We start from the raw sequence: 13,198 nt of genomic DNA on the forward strand, positions 1-13,198 counted from the left end.
TGTTGATTGTTTGGTAACAGCACTGTTCCTTGAAACATGTTCCGGTAAATGATATGAATACACAGCAATACACTATTACAAGATGATAACTGGTTAAACACAAGCTGCTCATGATAATATAGATATGACAACTGATCTTACTTTATAATAAATGATAACAGGAAGGATGTGAAAACAACAGAATATCATACTCCAGTACATAGGGGCATAAACATGAATAAAACAGGAATAAAAATACATACGTAATGAAAACATTCGCCTCCTAGGAAACATTATCAAAACTGATGAATCACAAAGTGTAATTTCATCTTCCAACTCACCTGACAGGAAAGGAGGGGTCATACTCAAACACTCCGATCTCCTTGGGATAGCCAATGGTCAATAGCCTCTGTTTCAAGAGGTCAAAGCTCATCGTCTCATACTGTGGTGACTTGTACACTGAAACAAACAATCACAATACTTTACATAACTAATTCCTTCACTTTCAAAATTTGTGCCCTATTGCTTATGATGTCATTAGACATTTTGATCAGAACTAAATGAAATATCATGAGCAACGAAAGTTGTTTCAGATCAGTTGAGCTAATTACTTATACATAATACTGATGTACCTGTAAATGGACAAGCTGCAGCCATTCCTCTCCCCAACATCAAATTGGGTTTAACTTTGCGTCCAAGATTATTGCACTTATATAGCGACGTGCATGCACATGTGTGTGTGAGTGTGAGAGTGAGTGTGAGTGTGAGAGTGAGTGTGAGTGTGAGTGTGAGTGTGAGTGTGTGTGTGTGTGTGAGTGTGTGTGTGTGTGTGTTTGACAGCACCATACTAATGCTCATGGGTTTCACCAAAGTGCTAAACTTCTAAAACCTGCATCACTTTGGGGTTCCCTCTCAGATAAAGCTGACATGCCGTGATATAACTGAAACACTTTTCAAAGTGTTGTAAAACCAAACTCACTCACTCACTCACCCACTGAAGTAAAGTGAATGTAAAAGCTACAAAATGCAGACACCCATCTTCTACCTTTTTAATCATGTCCATGGTGTAAATTCCTCACCTGCAAGTGTATAGTCCATGTCAAAGCCAAAGAACTTGATCTTCTCCAGATGCAGGCTACGGTTGACAAAGACTCTGAAACAGATGCAACTCAGTCACAACCAAGTGATTATAGTCATGACACAAGTACAGCAAGATGAACATATTCTGGGTTACAACCAGTATTGTTCAGGAGGCCAACAGAGCAAAGTTACAGGACAAAGTTACAGGACAGAATTACAGGACGGAACTACAGTACAGAGCTACAGTACAGAGCTACAGTACAGAGCTACAGTACTGTCACTTGTCTAGTCAGTGCCAAGTAATAGATAAAACAGGAGTGCCAGTACTTTATGGGGATAAAGGCAATAACTACACGATAAATCTCAAAGAACAATTAAGAAACACAGTGTGGTTTAATTCACAATAATTTTTTAATTTGAAGTTTACACGATATACGGCTTTTTCATTGGACGAGAGGTCGGTCACATGGCCGCGAAATTGACGTTCATGAGTGTATGAACGACACAATTTGACGTTCATACGTTTTTCACGAGGCCGTGTTCTTGAAATGACGTAAACACTGACGGACTACTTCCACAATCCTGGGGAAACCCCTGGGAATTCCCTAGCACGAAAAAACATGCATAAGCGTTCTTTCTGATCATTTAGAACCTTTATTCTTGGTCTCAGTGTTTCAGTATACATTGAGAAATGTCAGAGAGCGTGACTGCATGATTGTTCACGAATATCCTCGCTACGGCCCATCCTAATGAATAAACGAAGAAATGCACATCTAAACTATCGTAGTATCGACTCGATCCGTTCCTAGGCTGACATTGACCGTCTCCAGCAATCTATGAATTAACCTTATTGTCTGTTTGACGGATCTTTATTCACCTTTCAATGATCGGCCAGTTGATCAATGATAACTAACACATTTTACTCCGCAATATAGCTGGTTGTTGTATGGCTGTCAGTGTAAACATGAAGTGACACGTATGTAAATGAAATTGTGTTTAGATCTTGGTCTACATCGTTTGAGGTAAGAAATTGTGATGAAAAAATTATAAGAATTGACTTAATAAAACATTGTCCTATCATGATGTCATTTCTAGAGATTCAAACATGTGCTTGCAGTCAGTGAGTGAGTGAGTTTAATTGAAGTCACGTCGGCAATATTTAAGCCATTATGTGACTTGAATGAGTTAGGCAATATTAATTAAACACTGTCGACGATGGACAGTATAATAACTAGCTTAAAACTTGATGACATATTTTCGACGACGTTATTTTTGAGAGGGGAGTGTATAGTGACTTGTTCCCCTAAATGTAGCTGGGCAACGTAGATCAATGCAATGGCCGAATGATCTCTTCTAAAAGTGGGAGAGATATGACAAACGGTATTGGGAGAAAAGGTACAGATAATTGACATGAAAATTGTGAAAATATGTGGAAAAGACCAAATTTAACCCCCCGTTCATAAAATGGACTTGTCTGACATTGCCTTGGGCTATACACAGAATCATCTAGCCACTCTCAAATGCCAATCAACCTGATCAAGGGCAAATGTCAGTAAAAATCATAAACATAAGATTATCTAAATCAAGTTATGATAGCAGGACCCATAGTGAACAAAACTGTTGTTTGCCCCATTCTGCCTGGCAAAGGAACTGAACTGTAAATCCACAACACTGCCTCATGTCAAACGTAATTACAAAAGAGGCTATGCTGAACAAATATCCATACCAGTATATCAGATTTCACTAAAACATCCCATTACAACAATTACATTATTGTGTTTAGCACAATGACTTGTGACACAAGTGCAGCTAAATCAGTCTGAGTGATTGCATCATTTGCCTTGTAATTGCTCACACATTTGAGTAAGTGTTTGCACTGGTAGTCCTGTAACGATCCGCTACAGTTCAGTTCTTGAGTTGAATAAAGTCAATGTTAACCGCTTGCTGTTTAATATCTCCCTCACAGAAGTCTTGAATTATTGTACACAATCAAATGTCAATGCAAACAAGCTGAAAATTTTTAAACATTTGGTTGCATTTTAAGCAATTTCGTGCAGTTTGGACAACATTCATACCAAGAAATGTAATAAGTTTATTACAAAAGTCAACTAAATAAACAAAGATGGCGGATGCAGCAAAATTTCAAAAACAGGACAATCCATGACGGTTGTCTGTAAACACGATTATATTTTTCGAAGAATTTTCTATAAATCTTTGATTATATTTTTACGAGGAAGATGATTTTTTCCGAGGACTGCAGTTTTAAAAAACGTGATGTTCCGTGTTTCCGCAGAGATTTAACATCCCTGCATTTTATTCATAATAAGTTTAAGTGAATTATGAGCTACATTTTGATAATGTGCATCATTTCAACACCAGGATGCTGCCTAAAGCATTTTCTTCTACCATTCCAATTCACTTACCTTCACAGCATGTATATCTTGCAATAAAGTATTAGTTTGAGACAGAAACATTATATTTTGTCTTATTTTATTTCCAGCAACAAAGAGAATCAGTTTAAAACTCAACCAAACTGAAAATGATATTGCGTATTATTCTACCTTTCCAATTGTCTCTAATCATGTTCAAGGCAATAAATCTGCTAACTGCCGCACAATATACTTTACGACAACTGTACATTTTGCAAAATAAATTGAATTCTTTGACAGAAAAAAAATATATGATCAACCTCCAATTCCAGTATGGTAAGTTATTTTTATCTACATGCCTTTACACCATTAATGTGTTTTAATATAGTGTAGCTGAATAATCCTACTGCTTTTGGATGAGATGTGACACCACTATCACGTAAGCATGAGTGAAAGTAATGTTTGTTTATTGATACCGCACTCAGCAATATCACAGCTGATATACCATGTAACAGCAGCCTGTAAATAATCTGTGGCTGGATCAGACAACTAGTGATTCAGGGTTGGAAATTGACACTAGCCTGCTAGCCCGGGGCTAGTACAAATTGCTGTGGGCTAGTACAAATTTTCAAATTTCTCCATTGTTTAACATTATTATGACATTTAAACTATTAAAACTTTTCAGTTTTGTTCTAACCCTGTGATTGATATTATGAGCAACTCCCCATGTCATCAACATGATCAAGTTAGACAACTCGCAACCTATTAACCCACCACACCCAGACGTCTAAACCATTATATCCTCTCTTACAGCAACCATATGTTGCTGGGGACTTATTTAGACACATTATAAACCACTGGGTTTTACCAATGCAGTTTATAGAATCCAAGCAAATGTTCTACAAATACCTACAAATAATTGTATGTAAACATATTCATTTGTATCATTGTAAATAGTGATTGTGACTACACCATCAGGGAATGACAACACATAATCAACCAATGTATAACCTGAAACCAGGGGTACAAATTAAAGTTTATTTTCACTAGTATGCAAAAATCATTATCCATCAGGTAAAATTGGTAGTCTGCCAGGAAATGTCACTAGTCCTTTCTTAAGTTCACTTGTCTCGAACCAGCACACTTATGTTAACCTTGAACTCTGCCTAACCCATCTTCAAATCCAGGGATCTTTTGGTCTGCTCTGCCACGCACTACTATACCTGGGATGATGTATGGCCAGGCCCGTTCCCAGTGTTAAGCTGTTTAAAATAAATAAAGTTACTTGAAGGAAATTAGAGAGGGCTTTAACTTGTAAAATGTTCAGCAATATGCTTAACAAATCTCTATATTACAGCCTTCTATTATTATTAATCTTTGCAGCAGAAGAAAACTTACACAGTCAGGAGTGTATACTGTCCTATAAATATGCGAGAGACTCGTTAATTTTGAAGACGTGAAAGTTTTAATAAATAAATCTATTTTTGGAATTTTGAGTGATTAAAGCTTAACGCCGCATCAGCAATTTTGCAGCTTTTCGTGGAGATGTAATGTGTCTGGGTCACTTCTGAGCCTTTATCAACATTACACTGAGTCAGCATATGTGAGTTGATATCTATACATGTTGATATGATTACCAGGGTGGAATTAATGTATACAGATAACAATTTCAACAGGGAAGCCAATAAGATTAACTACATGTAATTAATTAAGCTGCAGTGAAAACAGGGTGATGAAGCAGGATGTGAGAACAAAAAGTGACTTGGGTAACAATGTATGACAATGTTACATCATAACAATGAAAGTGTCCATTTGGGGGGCAATGATTGTCTACAGCACAGTGGACTAAAAATGCTGGGCAAGTAGATGCCTTGTTAACTCTTATGGCTGGCTTGTTTCTTTGGAAACTTACTAGTTTCTTCCTGTTTCCCTTTTTTCCAGTGATTCGTATTGGTGTTGAGAATTTTGGCTCCTTGCCATAAAATATTGTGGTCAGGATTGTTGGGGTGCAAGAAGAAGGAGTTTTCATATCAGACTTGGCAACAGAGTTCTTGTGTTCTTTTATTCTGGTGGAAACGGGGCATGAAGTCTCTCAAATATAATTGTCTCCACAGCTACATACGATCACATCCACCAACCCCGAGGGTTTTGGGGTGGATTGGGTGGGACCTTTACCAAGGCATCTACCTACCCAGCTATGTATCTAACTCAACAACTATTCAAATAAATTATTGTCTAAATCTATATTCAGCTTGTTAAGTGATTCTGGATCAGTGTATTGGATCACATCTACTTTGTTTTAAATAAATTTAGTTGCAAGTTAATCATAACCAAACTGACCCATCGAGCTACAATTATTATTCCAAGAGTCAAATATCAATCATCACTGTGTTATTCTTACAAAGTTAACAGGTCAGCGTTAGAAATTGGCACTAGTCTCATAGTCCTTGCCAAACTGCCCAATAGTTAAGGTATCAGAAGGACCAGTAGAAATTGCCATTTTTAAGGGTTTTGCTATATGTTATGATAATAAGGACTAGTGAACTAAAAATGTTAAGTTTCTACTGCTGTAACTAGATTCAGCAGCGTTTTCATGAACATCAAGTATGCCTAATTAAATACCATCAAGTTGAGTTGTTAACTAAAGATGTGTGTTTACGAAAGCAGTCAATATCTAAACTTTCCCGAAATTCATGACAATAAACAACATTATTTGTTTGTAATGTTAGGAGTTCAACCTGGTTGTTAATAATAATAATGTTAAAGTCCGATGCTCTAATGATACTTACCTCACAGAAGTCGTTGAGATGTCCCAGTAAAAACAACCACAAAGATCCGTCAAAACAGTTGTAAAATTGTATCGCGCACGGCTTCACCACACAGAAATGTCTGGTAATGTTTCTAACATGCAATCAGCAGCCCAGCTCGTCTTACATAAATCAGTAAGATAGCATTGCCAATGCATCGATGCAATCACTCAGGCTGTTAGAACTGATGAAAAGAAATTACTGGAAATGATAGGTTATTTTGCAACAATGATCAATTACTGAAATCTACTTTCAACATGTTCAAAGAGTAAGTATTGTCTCAGGAGAAAACGTAGTGATGCACATGCAAGAAGTTACCGTCTACTCTCACCTGTGATGAGGCTCTCTCCTGTATCTGCGAGGACAAGGATCACTGGTGTTATGGACGCCATTGGTGCTGGCACCGTTTGCTATGGCCGGAGCAGCCATGGTGTGCCGGTAGGAGTTGAGCTCAGGCAATGTGCAGATCTTGAGTCCTCAAACAGTGCTCGCAGGTGGACTTGGAACTCAGAGCTTCAAAACAGTTCTGATTTTTCTGCAAAACATTAGACAAATGAATTATTATCTTCTTCTTCTGTGAAGTTCTACATCAACCACTAATTATTAATTATGTAAATCACTTTTTTCCTTAGCCAATTTCCTGTATATTGTTTAACAATAACAAGAGAAAAAGACATATAAACATGATCATGATGATAAAGGCGACAAAGGATGTTAAATAAATGCACCACCGGAATCTTAATGTTTTTAATTTAGCAACACTGTAACCATGGTAACAAGTACAAAACAGGTTAAGTTCATTCTCTTGTTACATTTCCAAATTTTCCAAATTGCAGTGTCAATGCTCCATCATCATGATCAATTGTCGATAAAGAAAGAACTAACATCGAAATAAAAGAAAGCTATTTGCCCTTCACACTAAATATTGTGGTAAGAATACATACTAAACAATAATTGGTTCTTAAATAATAAATATCAACATGATCAAATCATTTAATTGGATTCAGGCAGACTAGCTCAATTACACCATGTGTGTCTGTTAGTGGCTGCTTGTACTCATCCAGACTGATGCTGACTTATAGTGCTAGCCCACTGAGATACCATGCTGCAGTTTAACATCATTACCCCACTCAGACACAGCATACTGACTGATCCGACCAGTCTGTGTTTTAGCCCCTTAATGACCAACGTCTGACAGGGTAACAACAAGTACCATCTTTAAACAGCTTTTGGTATGACGCGGGCAAGGATCTAACCACCGTTATTCCTCTTTCCAGGCTCATGGAACAAACACAGACAATTATGACATAGTGCTAAAACTGAGCAATAGAAAATTGAATCACTGACATTATCATAATCATGGATATTAAGCAACAACATTTGAAACCATGGCAATTTGGATATCTTGAGTATCTTTACGCCAATATATAGTGTTAAAAAGTAAGGATATCCTGGGGTCCAGGGTCATAGCTAGGGAACGTAAGCAAACATCATGAACATGATGGACATGTTCTTTCACATAGAACGATTATCAAACACAGACCAAACACATGCAGGCCTGTACAATAAATCTAAAACAGATATCCCCCCTCGTTCTGGACATAACACTCAGTGCAAATTGACCATTGTGATCAAACCCAGATATCCTCAAATATTAATGCAACAAGCAAACACAACACTATAGAACCAACTGATCAATTAGAATCTTCACAACCAGGTCAACCTGTTTCATTTTCTTGAAGGTGAGGTGAAACGTCGCGTCCAAGATTATTGCACTTATATAGCGACATGCATGCACATGTGTGTATGTGGCTGCTTGTACTAGTCCGGACTGATGCCGATTTATAGTGATAGCACACTTAGATATCATGCCGCAGTTTAACATGAATACCCCACTCATACACAGTATACTGACTCTGAGCCGACCAGTCCTTGTTTTAGCCCCTTAATGCCGAGCGCCAGACAGGGTAACAACAAGTACCATCTATTAACGTCTTTTGGTATGACGCGGCCGGAGATCGAACCCCGGACCTTCCACTCTCCGGGCGGACGCTCTACCACTAGACCATGGAGGCGGTTCTTTTTATTAAAACTGTTTCTTAATTACATTTTTGTAACAATTTCAAATTGTCAGCATTTGGTTTTAGTGCTACGTAGTAGCCATGCCACAGGTCCTAAAGATCTGTGCCTATAGTATTTGAATCCAGAGGTCTCCTAAATCACAACTTTTAACATAAGCGTTTGTGACAAGAAAACTCAGACTTTCATGCTTAATCAAACAGTGAAACTTTCGCTACCTTTCCCATAGTGGTAGAAACAGCTGGATGTGACTCATCCTATAGCTCATAGCAGCTATCCTCAAATAATAAGGTTATTAGGGAGAAATTACAACCTTCAGATCAGATTCTAAAACACAACATGCAGAAGATGACAAGATTCAATATTTGAGATTTGCCCTGTGACAGTAAGCATTGGGTAGTGTGAGTTACCTGAAGTAGGATGTAGAGCCCCTGTATGATGATCGAACTATAACACACTGGCACACAACTGAGTTCTGTACATCTGTGTTTACAACTACTTCCTCAAGTACATAACATGGGTGAGACATACAAGAGGGAAAGTAACAGGCCTACAAAGCAGCCACTTGCTGCAGAGCTAGGGTAACCTGATCTATCTACTCCTGAGAGGAACACTCAGTGATCATGTGATCTCCAGATATATAGCCCATGTAGACGCAACACTTACTCCACCTCTCCGTACTCTGCCACCCTGACCCACATGTTCAGTCCATGCTCCTTCTGTATGCCCTCAATATCATACTAATAACTAAGGCCGTCTGCAACTCTAACCACCAGACCGGAGCCTTATAATAGAGCTCTATCATTATTAACAATCACAATTGTCAATATATTCAATAAAAATTCTGAAAACCATATTCAGGCACATAGACACGAAAACATTTTAACACAGGCTGCAGCATCTACTTCTATTATTCCAATCTGCTACTTTAGCCACTAGTGTCCCATACAATAACACTAAAATCTATGTGAAAATATTTTTGACACAGATTGTTACTCTGTGTAAACTCTGAAGTTCTGAAAGTTTTTTCATCAAAAATACATATGGACATAATGAACTTATGAAACAGCCACCTATGCATACATAAACAACCAAACAAATGGTAACAAACAAAATGTACAACAACAGGAGGACGGTAATTGAAATTAACAACATCATCTTATAGAAATTGGCACTAGTCATGTAGTCCCAGCCGAACTGCCTAATAGTTAAGGTATCATAAGGACTAGTAGAAATATGCTCTTTTTAAGGGTTTTGCTATATGTTATCATTATAAGGACTAGTGGTCTAAAACTGTTAGCTTCTAATGCTGCCAATATGAAACATAATTGTAAGATGTTTTAACACCCGGTCGGGCTGGGACGAGTGAAAATTTACTACCTAGGTACTCAACCATCTGTTACTCGACCCTCCCAGTTTACCAGCTGTTGGTATCAAGAGCGGGGAACAAAATGTCCGATTGGGAATTGTTTTACAACGCAACTGGGGCCCTGGCAAAGACTAGTTTGATACACGTATAACAGGATCTGATCTTGCGTGCATTGAAGTTGACTGAAGCTTTATCTTTACTCAAACATATTCATATAAACAGTCAGAAAAAAATGTGAACATTAGCAACTTGTAGTGTAATGACGGAGTCTTATTGTTATTATCGTTAAACAATATATCACATGACTGTAGGTCCAGGTAGTCCTGTGGGTACCTTCCTTGGTACCTGACCCAAGTACCCGAGTTATCCGTCCCAGCCCTAATACCTGGGTAGAATATTTTGACTTGTCCCAGCCCTAGTGCAAATGACCAAAAACAATAGTAGTATGTTACAAATAATAGTGAATACACAAAAACATGGTTGAATTTCTGATATCATAGAGATTAAAATTTATCTGCAGCAAACGAAAGGAAAGGAAAGACTTTGTGCTCCCTCCCAAAGGTCACACAAGAAAAATGGTGCTCTGATTGGCTGAATCTAACATACTTTCAGGTTTGACATTTGTGGATTGGACAAATATCATCTTTTAAAAGATGTGCATGCGCTACTACCCTCTTCTGGGAAAAACTAACTGTTTTTGTCATGATCATGATTGGAAAGAAAGTGGAAAGAATATTTATAACAATGTGATGATACAACAGCTATCACCTCATGAAGGTAGGATAAACTAGATGTCACATGATCAGAATCATGTGTGAGATAAACAGTTTTCTGTTACTTTAACAACACTAGAAACACAATTCAACTAATACAATTAATGTCAATCAACACTGCTATTCAAACAACACTGACACAAAGGGACTGTTGCCATATCGCCAACCTGGGCGATAAATGTTTTCATCGGGTGCTTAATTGACTTATGATGATAATTACATAGCCCCATCTAAAAGTCATAATATTATATCAATAAACAAAAAATAGAAATCATATCAATACAAACACAGAAATTCCAAAACTTGCAATAGATATGTGTACCCTACTCACACGCATGAGTCCCAAAGAGAGACAGGTCAGCCGAAAATACTAACATGACTAAGGCAGATGGTGAGGTGAAAGGGGGTTTAACGTTGCGTCCAAGATTATTGCACTGATATAGCGACATGCATGCACATGTGTGTGTGGATGCTTGTACTAGTCCGGACTGATAGTGCTAGCCCACAGAGATACCATGCTGCAGTTTAACATGAATACCCCTCTCAGACACAGTATACTGACTCTGAGCCCCTTAATGCTGAGCGCCAGACAGGGTAACAACAAGTACCATCTTTAAACGTCTTTTGGTATAACTCGCCAGGGATCGAACCTCTGGACCTTCTGCTCTACAGCTTGACCACAGAGGCGGTCGCTAAGGCAGAAGGCGACCGCTTTAACAGTTAAAGCAACAACATTTGTTGGTTTGTTGTTTTACGCCGCACTCAGCAATATTCCAGCTATATGACGGCGGTTTGGAAATAATCGAGTCTGGACCAGACAATCCAGTGATTAATATCATGAGCATCGATCCACGCAATTGGGATCGATGACATGCATCAACCAAGTCAACGAGTCTGACCACCCAATCCCGTTAGTCGCCTTTTACGACAAGCATAGTCACCTTTTTCGGCAAGTATGGGTTGCTGAAGACCTATTCTACCCAGGAATCTTCACGGGTCTAAAGCAACAACAACAAGCATTAGTGAGTATTGTTACTATGATAGTCATTTTCATATGTTATTCATCATGAATTTTACCCAGGACAAGAGGACTAGTATCGTCGGATCATAGGTTTTCAGACATTTTCAGACAGCCATGTTTATCTCGTTTACTCGCGCTATAACAGGGGTTGTAGTATCACACAGAAATTGCAAATACTCTGATGATGGCTTGTTCTTAAGAGACAGTTGTCTTTTATGAACAAATGAGATGTTTTAAGTTGTTCATATGTTAAGAGAGAAAACTATGACTGTTTCTTAAGAGTTTGAAAACCAATGGGTATACCAGCTGCAGATCTATCTAGCTGAATCACAAAACACTTGTACGACAATTTCATAAGTCAACAATATAGATTAGAAATGATTCATTGACAAAATCTTGTTCTGATAATTACTAGAACATTCTGTGGACTTGATCATTGCAAATATCTCCATATGAACAAAACAATATGTAAACGTAGATCTAGTCTTTGAATGGCATTTAGAAGTGATACACATAAGGAAGAGAGTTAATGGATGTCATATCTTCTTTATTATGAGGTATATATATATGCATGCTTACGCCTTCATCAGGTGAGATCACCCGATGAAGGAGTAACTCAGTAAGCATATACTCCAAAACGTTGTGTTCCTCATAATAAAAGTTGACATCCATAAACTCTCTTTCTTAGATCTACTCAATTTCCAACAACGTCAACGCCTCTCATGTCTAAGCCTGTATGAAAAATTGAAATTAAATGGTGCAGTTCGATCTGAACCAAGTGACCTCGCCAATCCAGCTTCGTGTCCACCCAAAACCTATTATCCCACAAGCAAATGATCATGTTTGCCTTCACACGAATTACACATAATATTAGGTTAATCTAGCAACAGATTACTCTCATAACTGGACTGCACTAGGTCTCCGAGGAGCTATCTTTCAGGTCAAAATCGCCTTCAAATGTTCAATGAAATAACACTTTTACATTACTGATAGCCCAGAAATAACTACAATTGCAATAATCTAATCTTGAAAAGAAATCAGTGTATATATGCGTATTACTCACATGTCTACAGAGGTAGCACTATTCTTATCTAGTACGTTCTAAGAGGTAAAGCTGTCAAATGTCGAACGCAAGTTGTTAGACTAGACGTCTTATCGTCAGCTGTTTGGCGCAGTGATATAGAATCTAGGTCATCTGCCATAAACATTAGCGTAATTGGCATTACTTGTAGTCCTGAAGCATAAGTATTGGCTTTTAAAATCACCATAATTGGCAATGATTTACTAAGAACATAATACATAGACTCGTGTGAATGTATATTGAGAAACAATAACGAACTATTTTGCAAGACAAAGCTCCTTACAGCGAACTGGATATCGCCGTGAGGAGCTTGATGGCGCTACTGATATTAGACTGGGTTCCTGTCTACCTATGCTACATTATATTCTGTCAAGTCTGTGGCAAGGTATTTTTTTGTAGCAGTCTGTGGCATGTATTTTTTTGTAGCAGTCTGTTTTGAACATTTACATACGTACATCCTGCCAATCTCTCGCATACAAAACATACATACATAAGGGACATTCATCAGTTATTATGCTCAAAAATTGATTATCTACGTGGCGCCTTGATAACCCTGTAATCCTATTTTGACTGTCAACGAGGGCTGTTCGACACAGGGAGTGAGTGAGTGAGTGAGAGAGTGAGTTGGGTTTAACGCCGC

The 13,198-nt window shown here is 38.0% G+C and overlaps 1 protein-coding gene across 3 annotated transcripts in view; it reads right to left on the minus strand.

The window, feature by feature from the left end:
* LOC139453216 (cytosolic purine 5'-nucleotidase-like) overlaps nt 1-12,639 on the minus strand; it is a 33,584-nt gene extending 20,945 nt beyond the window's left edge. Inside the window, exons 1-4 of one of the 3 annotated variants that reach the window (XM_071234845.1) lie at nt 12,541-12,639; nt 6,567-6,770; nt 1,059-1,132; nt 321-438 (exon numbers count right to left, since the gene is read on the minus strand). In XM_071234845.1, coding sequence (XP_071090946.1) covers nt 321-438; nt 1,059-1,132; nt 6,567-6,664 — 290 coding nt within the window. In that variant the 5' untranslated portion in view covers nt 6,665-6,770; nt 12,541-12,639. Of the gene's footprint in view, nt 1-320; nt 439-1,058; nt 1,133-4,651; nt 4,674-6,566; nt 6,771-8,724; nt 8,838-12,540 lie in introns of those variants that run through there. The other 2 variants (XM_071234846.1, XM_071234847.1) reach the window with 2 other exon arrangements.
* Nucleotides 12,640-13,198: the final 559 nt, after the last annotated feature.

Source organism: Haliotis cracherodii, unplaced genomic scaffold (assembly GCF_022045235.1).
Source record: "Haliotis cracherodii isolate W230 unplaced genomic scaffold, xgHalCrac1.p SCAF_9, whole genome shotgun sequence".
NCBI lineage: Eukaryota > Metazoa > Mollusca > Gastropoda > Lepetellida > Haliotidae > Haliotis > Haliotis cracherodii.